Raw genomic sequence first — 16,760 nt, 5'->3', positions numbered from 1 at the left:
CTTGTTGATATGCCTTTTATAATTCTAACAGCCTCTTTACTCTCAACACCACAATAAGCAGAAAGCACTATAATTCAAATATGTGAAACTGATTTCAAGGAGAGCATCACAGGAATGTCAGGTGTGTCATGTTAGGTATGAATCAGTCCTCCATAAAAGAACTAAAGGGTGTGTTTGATTTGTGTACACTGGCACACCTGAATGGAAACAGCCTCATATTTCTGGGGTTGTGTGTGCAACTTCTTTATGTGTTTGTTTGTGTAAATGCATCCCAAAAATGTTGGCCATTTGTATGAGCATGAAGAGCATTATTAACTTTACATTTGGTGGCGAGATCGTAAGCTCTTTTTATGTATGCTGTTTGTATTAACAGTTTTCTGTCTTACTGTGGTGCATACAGATGGTGAAAACTACAGGAGGACCAGGTTTGGGAGCTTCAGTGTCCAGCCCCGCTATGACCAACTCTGCTGTTTCCTTGCTTCAAGACACCCTGAACGAGGGGGAGAGGCAGCTGTGGTCATCTTTGGGTCCTAATTGGACTCTCCCACGGTCAGTAAAGCTATCGCTAAGAAAGCAAAGCATTTCTAAATAATCACAATATTTCTCTTGAGATCATACAACCTAACATGTACGGTGTAAGAAAGTTCAGTAGTGGGCGTTTTGTTTAGCTTAATTAGTTAAGCAGGTGCCTTTTATACAGTACAAAGCTTCAGTCCTGGATGCTCTGGTTGCTGTTTTAACTCCAAACTGTGGCTATTTGGTGTATTTCATTCCCTACATTACCCATCTCTCTTTAGCTGTCCTATCTAAAAAAGAGAGAAGTAAAAACAGCTGTAAAATATCAACAGACAGGGTGGTAAATTTTGTATCCTCTCATCCATCAACAAAAATCTGGTGAACACGTATCTGTTGAAGATTTTTTTTTTTTTAGCAGGAAAAGACACCATAACCTTTAAATGTCCATAAAATCCTTGTTATAAATATCCCAAACCAACTGAAACTTTTGAAACTATTATGAAACTTAAGGTCACATTGTTAAGTTTGCATAATGACACTTTTGTCCTCTCTCAGTTCTCAGCTCAGAGGCCCCATCGCTCCCTACACCCCAGTTTTCTTGGACGGTTGGAAGCCAGAAGCAGTGAGAGCAGACGGGCAGGTTTGGGAGGATCCGGTTGAGTCACAGCACAAACATGAAGACCTCCGAGTAAAACAAGAGGTATGGAATACCTGTGTGTGAGTGATATGGGTCAGACATGTGCACATATGTGTGAGTCAGACACTGGGAACATGTGAATTAGCGTGTGTAAGGTCTCAACTAAAAGTATATATAGATCATAGCAGTAGTCATTTTTGCTAGGGTGAGCCCTACACATGGGTTTGTATGTGACTGCCTGCCTGCCTGGCTGACTGACTAAACTTTCAGAGCTGTACAGAATTGCGTCAGTGGAGGAGTAGTGACATCTACAGTAAAGGTGGTTCATGGAGCATAATGGATGGATGTCCACTGACGCCATGCTCTCTAACGCGCCTTGTTCGGGGGAGTAGGTGCAGCTACTCTTTTTCCCTGTCCGGCATTTCAACAGACATCCCAAATAGTTGCAGTTAGTCATACATATAGTATGTTTTAACAAAGTCTTGTTTAATGAATGTAGAAATTGTACCTCTGCATATTTGACCTTCGAACCACAACAGTGGCTCAAAATGCACAAAGTCAAATCAATGTAGGTTCTCATTTGTTCAGATCATCATTATCAAAGGCTTGGTCCAAACTCGGTTGAAAAGGGCCTTTAGGAGGAGAGGTGAAATATCCTCAAGAAAAGTTGCCCAGTTTGGACCAGAACTTTAGATTCCAGTAGCTTTATGCTACGCCTTTTCTGTTATGTTTTTTGTTCTTCTTTTTTATATTTTTTCACTAAAAGTTTTCGTATTTTTTGGAATTAATTCCAATTTGAACATTTTTGGCGGGGATTACCTTTTGCCTTTTTTGTTTTGTGAGATTTTTGTCAGGGTCTGATTATTTGGGCCCCAACAGATTGTGGGTCCGTAACTGCATAATCCATGTATTTGTCTCATTCACATTGCAAATATATCCTTAAATGTATTAAAAGACACATTAATTTGACATAAGATTAACATCTTATTTCTGAATATTACAAGCAAAAAAAAAAAACTGAATTTTTTGCAAAAAATGGAAATGTGTGAGAAATTTTTCTTCTTAATTTTCCTAGTGTCTTTATCTATAGTAGTTTGTGCATCTTATTTCAACACATCTAAAAAGAATTGGAAATTTTTATATTTATTTATTTCAAGCATTTCAGACCTTACTGTTTTTGTATCTTGACTTAAATGTTTATCTGGACTTTTGTGGTGAATGTGACTCATATTGAGCTTGATCAGACTTTTTGACAACAACTTAGACTCAAATGTGTTTTCCAAAGAGTTCACATGCATTTTAAAATCTTACTGGCTCATTTTCTCAAAGAGAAGTCTGTCTTGACTGTGTTTTTTTAATTGTAATTAACTGATCTCATTAACTCTTTACATGCTCTTTATTCATGAACTTTTGTCCCTGTTCCCCTTGCAGCAGTCAGTTCCAGACGTCCACATCGGTGATGAAACGTAGGTGACCTTTCACAATAAAATCCCTCTGCTGCCACAGTTTATGGAGGCTGTATTTGAACATAGTCTGTCTCTCTTTCTTTCAGAGATGGATCCACAACAGACCCAGAGAGACTCTACAGCTGCACCTACGACTTCATCGCCAGGAACAGCAGCGAGCTGTCGGTGCAGCACGGGGAGACACTCGAGGTAAAGAAGCAGAGTCAATCATTTAAAGCTCCCAGGAGGAACTTTTGGTTACTGGTCTTGGTTTGCACATATCAGCTGTGTTTCATCCTGCTTTATTTTGATAGCCAAATGAAAGATTTACTCTGAATCTTTGCTATGAAAATGCAAACAAAGTCTTTTTCTTTATCTTTATCATCTCCAGCCATCTGTCACCCACCCCACAATAGAGTTTACAGACATAACAGAATAACTTAATTGAATTATGCTCATGCTCCTGATGGTCCCATTATCTTTTGTAGCTCTGAGGGTGACTTCAGGATTAATTTCAGTCTGTTTAACAACCAGATAGAAAATCCTCACAGGAGCTTTAAAGTCACAGTAACTGTGGTGCATTCAGGATCCCATGAAGAAGCTTGTTGAAAAGCATTCATGCTGGAAATTTGATATCTTTTGAATAATGTTGAAATGCTGAAAACTCTATTTTTACATCAATAAATTGTTGATAAAACAGCATAAAAATCTCTTCCGCTCATCAGGTAATCGAATCATCCAAACGTTGGTGGAAGGTTCGTAATAACTACGGCCAGATCGGATTTGTCCCCTTCAACATCCTGGAGTCCATGGCTCACATAGACAGCCCCGCTGTCAACAAACCCCCCAGTGTAAGACACACAATATGAACTACACAAACCTCAGAGCTATGCTCTCACCTGCACATACCTGAGCGAATTCCAGCCTCATTTCCTCTCTGTTCCACATTCCTGCAGGCTCCAGCTCCACCTCCTCTCACAAAGAGTATGACCCCAGTCCCACCCAGCCCTCCTGCTCTACATCAGGCACCAACCCACCAGGCACCCACCCACTCCCCCGGGCGCCCACGCAGCCTCCCGCCATACAACCTGCACCCACAGGCTGTAGAAGACTCAGAAAACAAAGGTATAAGAGGTGTTTGTTTGTGAAGGAGGTGTGGCTGCTGAGCATTAGTGCTGCTCAATAGATGGAACTAAAATGACCCTGGTTTAATTTATGAGTTTATGTGGGTCAAAGTTAGAGCACAAAGACAAATAAGAGAGTGCTGTAAAACACAGTATGTTCTGAAAATATAGTGCATGGTAGGATGCCATCTTTGCAATAAGAAAGTTTGTGAAATTATAATCCTGCTGATATTATTTCAAAGTGGAAGCTTTCAGGAACAACAGCAACTCAGTCACGAGGCGGAAGACCAGTTAAAGTTACAGAGCAACAACTGTTATGGTGCAGAAGTTGGCCTTGTGTCTCCAGTTAAATCCAATCTTAATGCTTCAGCCTACCAAGATATTTTGTACAATGCTATGCTTCCACCTTTGTGGCAACAGTTTTGAGAAGGCCCTTTTCTATTCCAACATGACTCAAATAATTTGCAATTTCAAGAAAACAACCATATATTTACTTGTTATATGGCGTAAAATAAAATGTACTGTATGCATGTCTGCTTAGGGCTTCTACAGTTCTGGTTCAGCTTGTTTGATTTTTTCTTCCAAAGACTTAAACATGTCTATTCTTATGTTCTCTCTCAGTCATGATGGTGAATGATGAGCTGCTTGCGCGGCTGACCAACGGAAAGGCCAACCTAAACAAACCTCTGAACATCCCCCGTTCCTCAGAGACCACGGTGCCCCTGAACTACCACTCTCCTCCAGACGAGGTAGCCGAGTGGCTGCGAGGGAAAGGCTTCAGTGAACCGTGAGTGGCGTCACACAGCTGCTGTCTGCACACCTGTTTGCATAGTGGGACAGCTGCCAGTACAACGCTATTTCTGTTTTAATGACCTCACCTCATTAACACTCATAGCTAAAGGGAAATATGAGGACTTCCTGATTGTTATTCTGTATCTGGATGGAGAGACTGCAGGTGTTTGTTTCTCTAGATTGTGACTGAGGAGGTATTTGTGTTCTTCATCCTTCAGGACAGTGACATGTTTAGGAGTGCTGACAGGGGCTCAGCTCTTCTCCCTGAACAAGGAAGAACTACGAGCCGTGATTCCAGATGAGGGCGCCAGAGTCTATAGTCAGCTCACTGTGCAGAAAGCACTGCTGGAGGTGAGTTTTGGACAAAAATGTCTTTTTTAAATATGGACCTGAATAAAAACCTTAATCAAAGCCAGTGCATGATGTTTAGCACTGCTACAAAGTAGACAGGGCTACCAATGAATCTACACCAGACATCACAAGTACTAAACTGAAGACTTGAAAATGACAGTTCACCCGTTCAACACTACAGAGCAAAAACTGGTGTGTTGAAATCTGTTAAACAGTTCAGAGTAGATTTTAACTCCACAAAGTTTAATTTTAACTCTGTAAAGAGTCCATTAATCTAGGAGCTGCACACTGCCCTTACAAATCTAGGGACATTGTTTTCCCAACATGCCCTTGGGTAGAGTGTTTAGATGTTTTTAAATGTATTTATATGTGCTTAGATGCTACTTGTTGGACAATGTTCACTTCAGGGACACACCATGAGTGAAGTTATCCACCGAGTTAGGCTGGAGAACATACTACAGAATTTACGATTTCTTAAAGATATTCAAAACGCCACAGACATAGGGACAATTTCCAGTGATTGTACATCTTATAACCCTCTGAACGCACACGCTGGACGACTCAGCAAGAGCATCAGACCACTGGAGACCACACACCTGCCAACCACCCCACAGTAAAGATTCCCCACACACAGGATTTCACGGCATCAAACATGACCTTAAAATAGGAATAAAAATGTATGACTTAAAGGTGCAGTGTGTAAAACTGGGACTATCAACATCTAACAGTCAATTCTGGAGTGTGATGATCATTTCTCTGGTGATAACTGTGGGAACCAGTGAAGTTTAAAAATCAATACATGCTTAACTGTTATTTGGTTCCTTCTATGGTGCCATAGAAACAGGCAAAATGCAAAAATCCAAGATGGCAGCGTCCTTGGAGAGGACCCTCCCTATGTATGAATAAAAGGCTTATTCTGAGTTAATTAAAAGCATAAATTTAAAAAATGTGTTATCAGATGTCAACACTAATTTAGATCAATCTACTTATAAATGTTATGTTTCATTTTAACCAAGCTTGTTTTGCTAAATGCTACTAGGCTAAATATTACACACTGTACCTTTAATATCTTTAGCTTGCTGTTCCTTCAAAGGCTGTCCTGGCATGTGTTACAGTTGCAGGAAAAAAACATAAAACAGGGAAAGAATCAGGATGAAATCCTGGGTGTAATTAAAGTTATGTTTTTGTCTGCTCGCTGTCATTGGTTGTCGTGGTTATTCCACTGGAGGTAAAATTACCTAGATTGCGTGAATAGCAGACATTTATGATATTATGATCTCAGGTCAGGGATATGACAACGCGGTGTGGAGCAGTAAAATAATTGTGTTGACACCACACACTTTAGGATTATTCAGTCAAACAATTGTTTGCAATGAGCCTCCTCTCAGGAAACAGTGGTCAGGAGTGCCTCAAACTGCACTTCAAATGTAGTGTGTGGCCAGCCTAGTCACTTTCCACCTGTGGCAAGGGGAAGGTGGCTTGCTGATGCTCATGAAGGGTGTTTATAAGACCTGCATTTGCCTCTTTGCTCAGTCCTTGCCAGAAAACACGACTAAACCACAAGTGTTTATTAATGTGTAGCAATCTTTTTCTATGTATTGAAAATGCATTGCTGTGTTATCAATCCAAATTGTGGATACTTGAAATTTACACCCAAAGAGAAAGAAAATAACCCAGTATTGTTAAGAACTAAACTTTGATGTGTAAAAACACCACTGTTAAGCATTAACACTATGAGAGAGTCCAAGAATTTACACTTTCCAAAGAGAACATTTAACACGAAATCCACAAGAATTATATAAACTTAGAAAATAAAATTAAAATGAATTCTATGAGAGTTGATTTAACATTAGCAATTTTGCTGTGATAGGCCAGCTTAGAAGGTCAAAGCTGTACATTAAAAATGACCTACAAGTGACTATCTCAACCTGGAAGATCTATTTGCCTTTGCTATTCTGTACTTTTTGTAGACATTTGAGAGTAACAAAAAGTAATATAGGAATTTGTTAGCAAACAGCATGACTGTGTTTGACATTCATGTGTGCATACTAATGAATGGGGGCATAAAAAGTTCCTGTAGCTCCTAAACAGAAAAGTTTAGGAACTACAGTCCTTGGGCGTCTATAAAGATGTGCTTTTATTGCATATTTGTTTTGTCCTGTCTCTGTCACTGGTTCCATTTCTTTTAAGGTCCAAGCTGCAACATTTTTAGTTTAATAAAGTTAAATGGTTCAAACTTTTAAGGAAGTTGGGATGCAATTTCTCTTAAATGAAATGATGGTGGGCCCTGAGGTTAGACCACCTTAGAACCACTGCTCTAATAAACCACAGAAACATCATGTTAGGATTCTTTTAAACTTTCAAATGTCAGCCGATGCCTACCTACAGTTGTGTAAGAGCGTCGTGCAACATATAATTTTTTTGTTTCTCCAGGATGCCAGAAGAGCCACGGAGCTGGAGACGGTGATGGAGAAGCAGAAGATGAAGGTGGATCTAAAGCTAGAGAGCAGCACATTGTGAACAGGACTTTAAGATGAGCGTTTGTTCTTTCCTTAACTCCTCCATGTGTGAAAAAATTCAGAGAACAAATTGACAGTGACTTTAACCTCTACATGGCATCATTATTTTATATTCATCTTATCAACTCTGGCTGGATGCCAGAAAATTTCATCTTTTGGTAAAAACAAGCGCTGATTCAGTTTCATATTTTACCTTTAGATAACTGTAACGGATAATGTTGATTTTAATGTGAATAATTTTTATCTCATTAAGTAAAAACTAACTTAAATTGTATTTATCTTGTTTGTAATATACTTGATTGAAGCCATGAATGACATGACTAACAAAAACAAAGACAAACAGACAGATTTAAAATGGTGGGATTTTTTTAATTGAGACTTTAAAGAAAGATGTCCAGCAGAACATAAACAGATATGACTTCATACATTAGGTAAAGCAATGCTTCCATTAAAATGTGTATGCAATTATAAATCTATACACACAGAATTATGTCCAAAATGGGCATTTTTAAATTGACGAACTTGACTAATAAAAACAAATGTACAGTTATAACTCTGGATTTCCGATGTGTCTTTTTTGTACCTACATCTTCACATGCCAACACTTCCTGTGAAGTGACAATTTATTTTATTTTTTTTAAATAAAGAAATCAAGACAAACGTAATGCAGGGGTTTGAAAAAAAAAAGAAAGAAGTTCACACTGCTGACAGCATGAAATCAAAGTTTAAAAAATTGGTAATAACTGGGTTTCTATTACTTTACTTGGGCTTTTATCAAACTAAGAATAGTGGACAGACGATCAAGAACTTCTGTGTAACAAGAGCTGGTGAATTACAAAAAAAAAAACTCAAAGAGACATAAAAAAACAAACCCAAAACCTTTCTGATAGGACAAGGTTTTTCACACCATGACAATCAGTCGGCCCAAATCATATTTACAGACAGACTGGGTCTTAAAAATAACATGAGGATGTGAGAAATGAATATTTGTCAGTTACATTTTAGGCTTCAGACCATCGGTCCATGTTTGCTTCTTCTGCTGGGATCATTTCTAACACACAGGATGTTTTAGATACAAATAACAGATGTGGGTTTTACAGTAAGCTCTATCAAAGATCATGACTCACCCACCTCTCCATTCAAGCTTAATGTGATGAATATCTGTAGAATATCTCACATTTGTGAACAAAGCAAACAAAGGACTGATGCAGGAGAACAGAGGGAAGGACGTATGTGACATCAGGTTATTAGAAATGGACAGACAATTGAGAGAGAGAGAGACAAGAGGAGGATGTGTGGTAACTGATGGGAGTTTGGTCTTCAGAGGTCCCCCATGTCCCTGTCGTCTGCTCGGCGGGAGTCTGACCGGCCGTTCATACCGTCCCGCCTGTCTCGCTCTCGTGATCTGTCTCTGGAGGAGCGTTCTCGGTCCCTGGACGACCTGGGGGGCGAGAAGTTTAGGAACATTAGCGTGCAAAAGAAAAGAAAATATTTAGAGATGGCCCAATTCCCCCTCCTGTCAAACCAAGCTTAGCCCTGATCTTTGATGGTTCTAAGAAGCATCTTGTCAGATTTCCTGTGGTGTGATGTGTGCCAAGTATGATTGAGGAGTGCAGATGGTCTTGCAGTTAAGTTGCGCCTCACATGTTTGTGTGGCCCAGGTTTAAGTCTGACCTGTGTTTCCTTTCCAACCCTACTTACAGTCCTCCTCTAAGATCAGGTCTTACTTTCTTCATGAATTTTCAAAAACTTTCAAAATAGTCTTGATCACCACTTCCTCCTGCCTGTTGTCAACCATGATTTTTTTTTCTCTCACTAAAAATTATTTTTACAACAACAGATTTCTGATTTTAACCATCAGGACTCTGGTGTCTGTCAGAGTCTGTTTTGGCCATTCTGTTGCTCTCCACACACAATACTGTAGAAACATACAGCGCCATAAAAAGTATTACCTGTTTGGACGTTTTACCCTTTTATTGATTTTATATAACAGTCATGATCAATATAATTTGGCTTTTTTGACAAAAAACTTCTTTCTTGTCGAGTGAAAACAGATTTCTACAAAGTAATGTCAATACAATAAAAATATGTAATGTAAAATAAGTGACAGCATAAATATTCACCCCCCTCCAGTCAGTATTTAGTAGATGCACTTTTGGCTGCAATCATAGCACTGATTCTTTGTGGATAGGTCTCATTTAGACTTGCACATCTGGACAGTACAATTTTACTCCATTCTTCTGCACAAAATTGTTTAAGCTCTGTCACATTGCAAGCGACAGGTGGGCCCAGCCGTTTTCAAGTCCATCCACAAATTCACTACTGGATTGAGGTCTGAGCTTACACTCAGCCACTGCTGAACATTCACCTTGTTGTCTTCAAACTAGGGTCACAGCAGTCGATTCTTTTTGTAACCGAGTACTCTAGCGATTGTTCTGGTGATTCATTGAGTACTCTAATAAGGAATATTGCATTTTTTAATCAGTCACCTTTGATTTAAGAGAAGTAGTACTAAACAAATGAGAAAAGAAGCTGGGCCCCTAAAATGAACTACTTCTATATGAAAAATTAGTATTAACAGGTTCTCTAAAGAAAATACATTTAACAAAGTGCAATGAAGTTCTGATGGCAATTTACATTTCTTAAAGTTACAAGGAAAGGAAGTTAAATAATTACATTAGATTATGCCATATTTGGGGTTTTAGGGATCCTCTCCCAGGAAATTTTTGGTGCTAACACTTTATTTCTTCTATTGTAGTTAATTTCTATTCTCCAATTTGTCATTAAAGTAAAGGGACACTTAATCATTTTACCATCCTCTGCTTTATGCATGAATGTAATATTTCCCATTATAGCAAGAATAAATCCATTAGGAATTAATCCACAAAGGAGCAAAGAGTTTAGATGCAACGTTTCAACATTTCCTTTATAAAAACAGAAAATAAGTTGTGTATTCAAATGTCCTGTGTATCAATTATCAACTATCTGCAGAAACTTAAACAGTTTGTAGATGCTTCATTTTTAAAAACAACAGTTGCACTGGTGACTTAAGTGTTGATGAGTTTCTTGGAAGCTAGACTCTGTGGAGGTCTGGTGTGAATGTTGTGAGTGGAGTTGTTCGTTTACTTGTGTTTGGAGCTCCGCTCGTGGCTGTGACGGTGTCCTCGGCTGCGGGAACGGGAGCGGCTGCGATGCCTCCTCTTCCTCTCCCTAGAGCGTGAGCGAGAGCGGCGCCTATCACGTGATGAGGAGCGAGAGCGCCTCCTTCTGCGGTCACGAGAACGAGACCTGATAAAAACAACAGAAAACAACATGAGAGTTACACTTCACCTCTAACAGTTTCTTAACGTGGAGCAGCTGATTGTTTTTTATTGTACACAGTGGGAGGTTTCCTACCTTCTGTGCTCCCTGCTGCGTGATCTGGTCCTATGGAGAAAAAAGGTGCAAAATAGATCATCAAAACTTGGACTTCACACAAGAGAAAAATTACATTTTTATTCTAATTAGTATCAGCATTTGAAATGTCTGCACCAACCTCTTCCTCATCCTCTCCTCCTTCTCCCTCTCTTCTCGTCTCTTCAAGCGCTCCTGGTTTCTTTTCTCCTGCTTGTCGACCACCGTTTTCTAAACAAAACAAAACAGCAGAGTCAAATAAGAGGTGAAACCATTATTTGTCTAATCCTCAGACACTTTGGAAAGCTTTTTTTTCCTTTCTTTTTTTTGTCACTCCCAGACAAACTTTGGAGTTGCAGATTCATTGTGTACATTGAGGGACTCGCTGAGACCCACCTTTAGTTGGTCCAGTTTCTCCCTGATCTGAATGAAGCCCAGGTGAAGTTTCCCACCAAAATGGTCAGCCAAGCGGCGGTCGTTGTCATGGAGACCGAGGTAAGCAGAGCAAACCTCGCACACACGGAGCTTCTGCTGCTGGAAGCTGGAGGCTGGCATCGAGTTTCTGTACTCCTCCTGAGGATTTAAGGATGAGCAGATAGACTTATCAATACAAGTAACACAACCTTTTAAGCTGGGGTCAGACTATGAAATCTTATTGTCTGTGACTACAACTATTGTGCGAGATGGGGCGTTCACTGAGCTGGGAATTCATACCATCACTTGACAAATAGATGGTGTTGTCCCACCAACCATCACTACTGACTATATGATGACAGAAAGTAGAGCTAGATGACACCCAAAGGAAAAATACGACACATATTGTCTCTACTGTGTTATATGATCAGCAGAAATGCCTATTCTCGCTGGAATGTCTGCCATTTCTCACCCACTTCTCTCTTTTTCAGTCTGTCATACTAGTCCCTTAAAGAGTAAAATCTCTCAACTCATAATTCCATCTCACAGCACCAACTTTATTCTTCTTTCACTTTACCATTTGGTTTGTTTACATCAGTGACTTTTACACATAAAATGCTCTGTGCTGTTATATGTGATGGAACAAATCACTGAAGGCAGAAACAACAAGCGTACTAGAATTTCTATTGGTAGGTGTCGCAAATGCAGCTTTATTGTTTATTATGACACACTACACGGGATAAAAGAATCAATTGTTGGATCACACCGGTCATGAAACCCCATAACTATCACATAAAGCTATCATCATGCTTGGAACAAGTAATCAGACTTTAGGCAAAAAATCCTCAACAGCTCTCCCTCCTTACCTCTGCATCTTTCTTCCTGGTGCGAACCTTCTCCACTTCCTGCAGAACCTTCTGAGCCTCATCGACGTTGCCCTCGGCTCCAAGCTGCTCAGCCTTGGCCAGGAGTTTTCCTATTTCCTCATTCAGTTCATGAACTTTCTCTGCCTGCAGAACAGCACACAGAAAACCAAATCATCACACATGTATTTATCCTGTAACAAGCATTTGATATTGCATAATAAAGTTAAATTCCTAGTGGATAACCATACATGACTGTGGTTTCCTGGTATTACACTGCTTCTAAGCATCTTGCGTCACTCACCTTTGCTGCCACCTCAGCACTGATCTCTTCTTGGGTCTCTGCCAGGCGCTTCTTTGCCAGTTCTGTCCTCCGGTCACAGTCAGCAATGAACGACTCCAGGTGATCCACCGCCTGAAGGTGAGCAAATGTTTGTTAACAGAGAAAAGAGTTAAATATTTGACTTTGTAGATCCGCACACATTTGTACCAATCAACCCTTCTTTCTGGGGCAATGCTTACGAGATTAACACTAAAGCTTACACAGAAGACAATGGATTTAAAATAGGGCTTAATGATATTGGGCAGAAACTGACGATGCAATATTTTTTTTTGTGATACATATTCCAATTTTAGTTTAAAAAAGGAAATTTTACCAATTACATTTTGTGTCTTACATGCACATTAATTACATTTTCAGTCAAATAGTTATATCTTTTTCTTATATGGATTTTTAAGTCATATTCAGATGACAAACACAGAGGAAGAGAAGAGGGACATGGTGGGTAAAAAGGTGGAACAGCCGATTTTATTTCTTGAACTTCACAAATAAACTTGTTGCTTGTTTTTGTGTTACTTAAATTACAAACATTTCATAAATTTTTTTAAAGTTAAGTCTACATGATCAGCCTTGCGAGCATAACTTCTAATTAAACTAAAATTCACTGTTATTCTGCAGCTCGTGACTCATGCACTGTAGGGCACACTTGAAGCTCTAAAGTAAACACTCTGCTGTATTTTTATGCATTTAAACTTTATAAAAGTGGCCACAGCATTTACAGAGACAAGAGGCAGCTGACAACGAAACTACATTCACTTGGATGAGCCTTGCTTTATTGAGTGTCTGCCTGGAGCATCATGCAGTCATTACATGTGATGGGAGCGTTGCCTTAAGCCTGTATGTTTATTTATAGACTCTGCATGCACGCTACTCAGTTTTGACAGCTGATGTTGATATCAGACTGACTGAATCTAGCTTCTAGCTCTAGACATTCAAACAAAAAAACTGGGCTTTTGGTTTCCATCATAGCACAGAAGAGGCAGGATGATGTGGTTCAGGTCACATGACTAAAACTGCACATCCCTTTAAATAAATAACAACATATTGTTCAGCCCGAGTTTGTCACATGCTGTTCTAAATTAGTCAAAAAGTTTAAATGAGAGGAATCAGAGTGTCATGACTAGTGAAGGTAAAAAACATAAACCCACTATTCTATAACAAAAAAACATTTGCTATGACAAAACTTAAGTTTGGAGCAAAAACTGAATGATGTGACCTGAAAGTTGATTTACTGATTGTTTCTTTACACTTGACTAAAACACTCAGGGTGCAGTTTGTAGTGTGCCCATGCACCCTAAAAGTGCAAATACTGTGATTCATAGCAAAGCCAGCTTTACCCTTGAACAAAACCAACTGTCATATTGCCTTTCACTTTGGTTATCATTTTTGATATGTACACTAGTGTAGCAAAAGCAGAATTCACTTACATCAAGCTCAAAGAACAGATCTCTCTCCTTGGACGCAATTTCATAATCTGCTCGCAGTGCCAGGTCATGGATCTTCGTGCACTCTCCTAGGTCCATGCGCTATCAAAACACAAGCAGACATGAGTTAAAAGTTTGCTATAAATAGGAGTTCTATTTTTAGATGTACTAGCTTTCTGGTCTTATTTCTGAATTTTACCTAAGTGCTAAAAAATGATAGTGGCATCTTGTGGCTATAAATTGTGGACCACTTACAGTTCCAGACAGGATGTCATGTGGACAGCAGTTCAGAAGGTGACTTTTGCAGACTCGCTCGTCGGTGAACTTGACCCTCTGACGCGTTTCATCACCTGAAACAGTCCAAGAAACAACCAGTGAGGAAAACCCATGCATGTTTACAAGAAACGGCGAAGTATCCAGTGTTTTAAAATCATATAACTGTAACTGCACTATATTTATTGGGCAGATTTGTGTAACTCCAAATTGTATTTCTTCATTTTGTGTCCACTTAAATGATGGTCAGTTTAACATTCACTTGTGAAATGTAACACTTTTACTCTGCCACTGCTTGACTTCATAAATGCTTTATTTTTGTGACATGTATTATAAAAGTACTGTGCGCATTTATACTCTACTTCCTGCATTTCTTCATGCTTACCTTTTCAAAATATAAACAAAACAGTGAAGCAATGTTAGAGCCTCAAGAGTTCAATGTATGATGAGGCTTAAAGTCCAATTTAAAACTGTACATGGGAACAGAACTTATAATAAGTCAATTTTATTTACCTTAGGGTTATTTTACAATGCAGAAAATGCTGCTATAAGCACTGTGATTAAAAAGTGTATGCATTTCAGACAAATGTCCAGCCAAGCCTTTACATATATGAATCATTTAAAAGAAATTCAAAACAAAAATGCAAAAGAAATCCAAGGAAAAAATGTAGTTTATACACACTGCGATCTGCACCACATACTGTACCCTTCTGCATCTTCAAGACCCCAGCTGCAGAATTTTAAACCCGCTGCAGAAAAGTATAAATGGGAACAGTTTTCTTGCCCATACCTGTAGTAAGAAGTTGGGAGTCATACACAAGTCAGATTGTAAATGATGTGTGCAAAGTTCTTTGTTTTGCTTCGATGACTGTTAAAAATTGCCTTCTGAAAACAGACGTCTAAAAGAAAAACTGCTCGTTTGGATTCAGCGCGATCAGACGTCTTAGCTCAGGCTACTTTAAAACTACTCCAAATTGTTACTCTAGTGCCACTGAAGATAAACCCATTTGTGTGATTAAAATAAAAAGCTACAGTAACTTCCGGAAGGCAAACAAATTGTTTGGATATTCATCATAACAGCTTTAAAAATTATGTGTGACTCACGGCTCGATGAACATGAGGCTTTTCTGCAACTCCTTTGCAGATTGTTGTAGGCTGGCAAAGATACACTGAACCTTAATGAATAAAATAAAGGGGCCACAATTGTTCAGTTTGTATGAAACACATGTATGGGAAGAATTTGATATAAATGTAACCACACATACAACCACAAACTCACACCACAAATTCACTCCACCCCCACAAATTGAATGATCAATTTGTTAAAAATAAACAGGGCTGCAGTTTTATTCAATCATCTGTCAGGATGAGCCTCTCAGACTTTAAACGGCAGAGCAGCAATAAGCTGATTGATACTGACACTGCCCATAAAACATCAGACATGACAGCTTATTAACCCTCCAACGTCTGTATCCACAGGATGATTGACAACTACCTAAAACTGTGTGTTTACACTTTAATATTTACCAAGAAACATCTAATTAGGACAAAACTATGATCTAAAAGTACATTATGTGCACGTAATTTTCATTTTAATTAAGTAAAATGTAGAGACCTGCAATTAGAAGAAATAAAATAAATACACAACATCTATGTCGTCAGAAATTGGTTTTAAAACATTGTTCTGATTTAACATTTTACTTTATTCATCTTCACTGTAAAATTACAAAGTCGCAGGACACTTTAGTTATATTATATTGTCAGTCATTATCATATTGTGAGCTGAGCAGGTCATCAAAACTTAAATCAAATGTACTGTTTTAAATGTTAAAATCAAGGTTTTAGTCCAGATATTTTAAATATATACTGAACTATTTATGCTTTAAAAAACGTGTCCATTGCCGCTTATGTTCATTCAGCGACCACTGGTAAGGCCTAAAGTGACGTAAAGCCTACGTGTGCCTTCAAAGTCTAAAACAAAAAGTGCTGTAACTGTTTAACATTAATGTTGTCTGCGATCATTAAGCTCTATTAAAATTTATTCTTAAAGATTTTAAATTCAAATTTATGTTGTTTACATTATTTTGGCGCCCAGTCGTCTAACATCATAATACACGGTAGCGCTAGCTAACTGAGCTAACAGCCATGGATTTTCGCCTTAAGTCGTAAAGACGAAACTTACAACATAGTGATCATATTTGAAAACAACCATCCCCTAATTGGATACAAACATCAGTGAGTAAATTCTTTACGTGAACGATAGTAGAGAGTAAAATTCTGATATTTTAACAGCCCTCTGCAGTGCATCCATTCATGCAGGTCTGTCCATCACACACCAACACCAGCCAGCCTCAGCAGTGCCTCCATCTTGGCTAGCTAGCTAGCACAGCTAGCATGCTACGGTAACTCACCATCCCTCGCAGTTCCCATTAACTGGTCGAGAAGCGCTCTCATTTGAGCCTGAGCAGACATGGTTGAGGGTCGTCCGTCGATAGCGTTTAGTGAAAAATAAAGAACTAAAACAGTTTTTTAGAGTTTACGCTAGGTTATGTGATTATTTATTCGTCCAAGCATCACCCCTCGAAGTCTTTTTCTATTTCGTGGACTATCCAGTTTCCCTTTTAGATTGGGATGTGACGACACGGCATGTTGTTTCAAACTTCCGTCCA

At 38.9% G+C, this 16,760-nt stretch overlaps 2 protein-coding genes across 5 annotated transcripts in view; one reads left to right on the top strand and one right to left on the bottom strand.

Annotated features, from left to right (window-relative positions):
* The window catches only part of LOC121528671 (epidermal growth factor receptor kinase substrate 8-like protein 1), a 30,353-nt gene extending 22,272 nt beyond the window's left edge, over window positions 1–8,081 (top strand). For 2 of the 3 annotated variants that reach the window (XM_041816208.1, XM_041816210.1), the window contains exons 11-19: window positions 401–549; window positions 1,072–1,216; window positions 2,585–2,619; window positions 2,706–2,808; window positions 3,324–3,449; window positions 3,555–3,723; window positions 4,344–4,509; window positions 4,733–4,865; window positions 7,299–8,081. In XM_041816208.1, the coding sequence (XP_041672142.1) occupies window positions 401–549; window positions 1,072–1,216; window positions 2,585–2,619; window positions 2,706–2,808; window positions 3,324–3,449; window positions 3,555–3,723; window positions 4,344–4,509; window positions 4,733–4,865; window positions 7,299–7,385 (1,113 nt within the window). In that variant the 3' untranslated portion in view covers window positions 7,386–8,081. The remainder of the gene's footprint in view (window positions 1–400; window positions 550–1,071; window positions 1,217–2,584; window positions 2,620–2,705; window positions 2,809–3,323; window positions 3,450–3,554; window positions 3,724–4,343; window positions 4,510–4,732; window positions 4,866–7,298) is intronic. The other variant, XM_041816209.1, reaches the window with a different exon arrangement.
* luc7l (LUC7-like (S. cerevisiae)) lies at window positions 7,733–16,740 on the bottom strand. Of its 2 annotated transcripts, XM_041816216.1 has the most exons (11): window positions 16,503–16,740; window positions 15,196–15,266; window positions 14,074–14,881; window positions 13,822–13,920; window positions 12,359–12,469; window positions 12,058–12,201; window positions 11,174–11,350; window positions 10,920–11,008; window positions 10,781–10,810; window positions 10,511–10,672; window positions 7,733–8,825 (listed from the first exon to the last, which is right to left on the bottom strand). In XM_041816216.1, the coding sequence occupies exons 3-11, from the start codon at window positions 14,209–14,211 to the stop codon at window positions 8,705–8,707; spliced, it is 1,071 nt and encodes a 356-aa protein (XP_041672150.1). In that variant the 5' UTR covers window positions 14,212–14,881; window positions 15,196–15,266; window positions 16,503–16,740; the 3' UTR covers window positions 7,733–8,704. The 2 variants fall into 2 exon arrangements, with proteins under 2 accessions (XP_041672150.1, XP_041672148.1); XM_041816214.1 differs by lacking the exon at window positions 15,196–15,266 and having other exon boundaries at window positions 14,074–14,168.
* Between the last annotated feature and the right edge of the window lie 20 nt (window positions 16,741–16,760).

This window comes from Cheilinus undulatus, linkage group 20, assembly GCF_018320785.1.
Source record: "Cheilinus undulatus linkage group 20, ASM1832078v1, whole genome shotgun sequence".
NCBI classification, from domain to species: Eukaryota; Metazoa; Chordata; class Actinopteri; order Labriformes; family Labridae; genus Cheilinus; species Cheilinus undulatus.
This window is presented reverse-complemented; position numbering and strand designations above follow the sequence as displayed.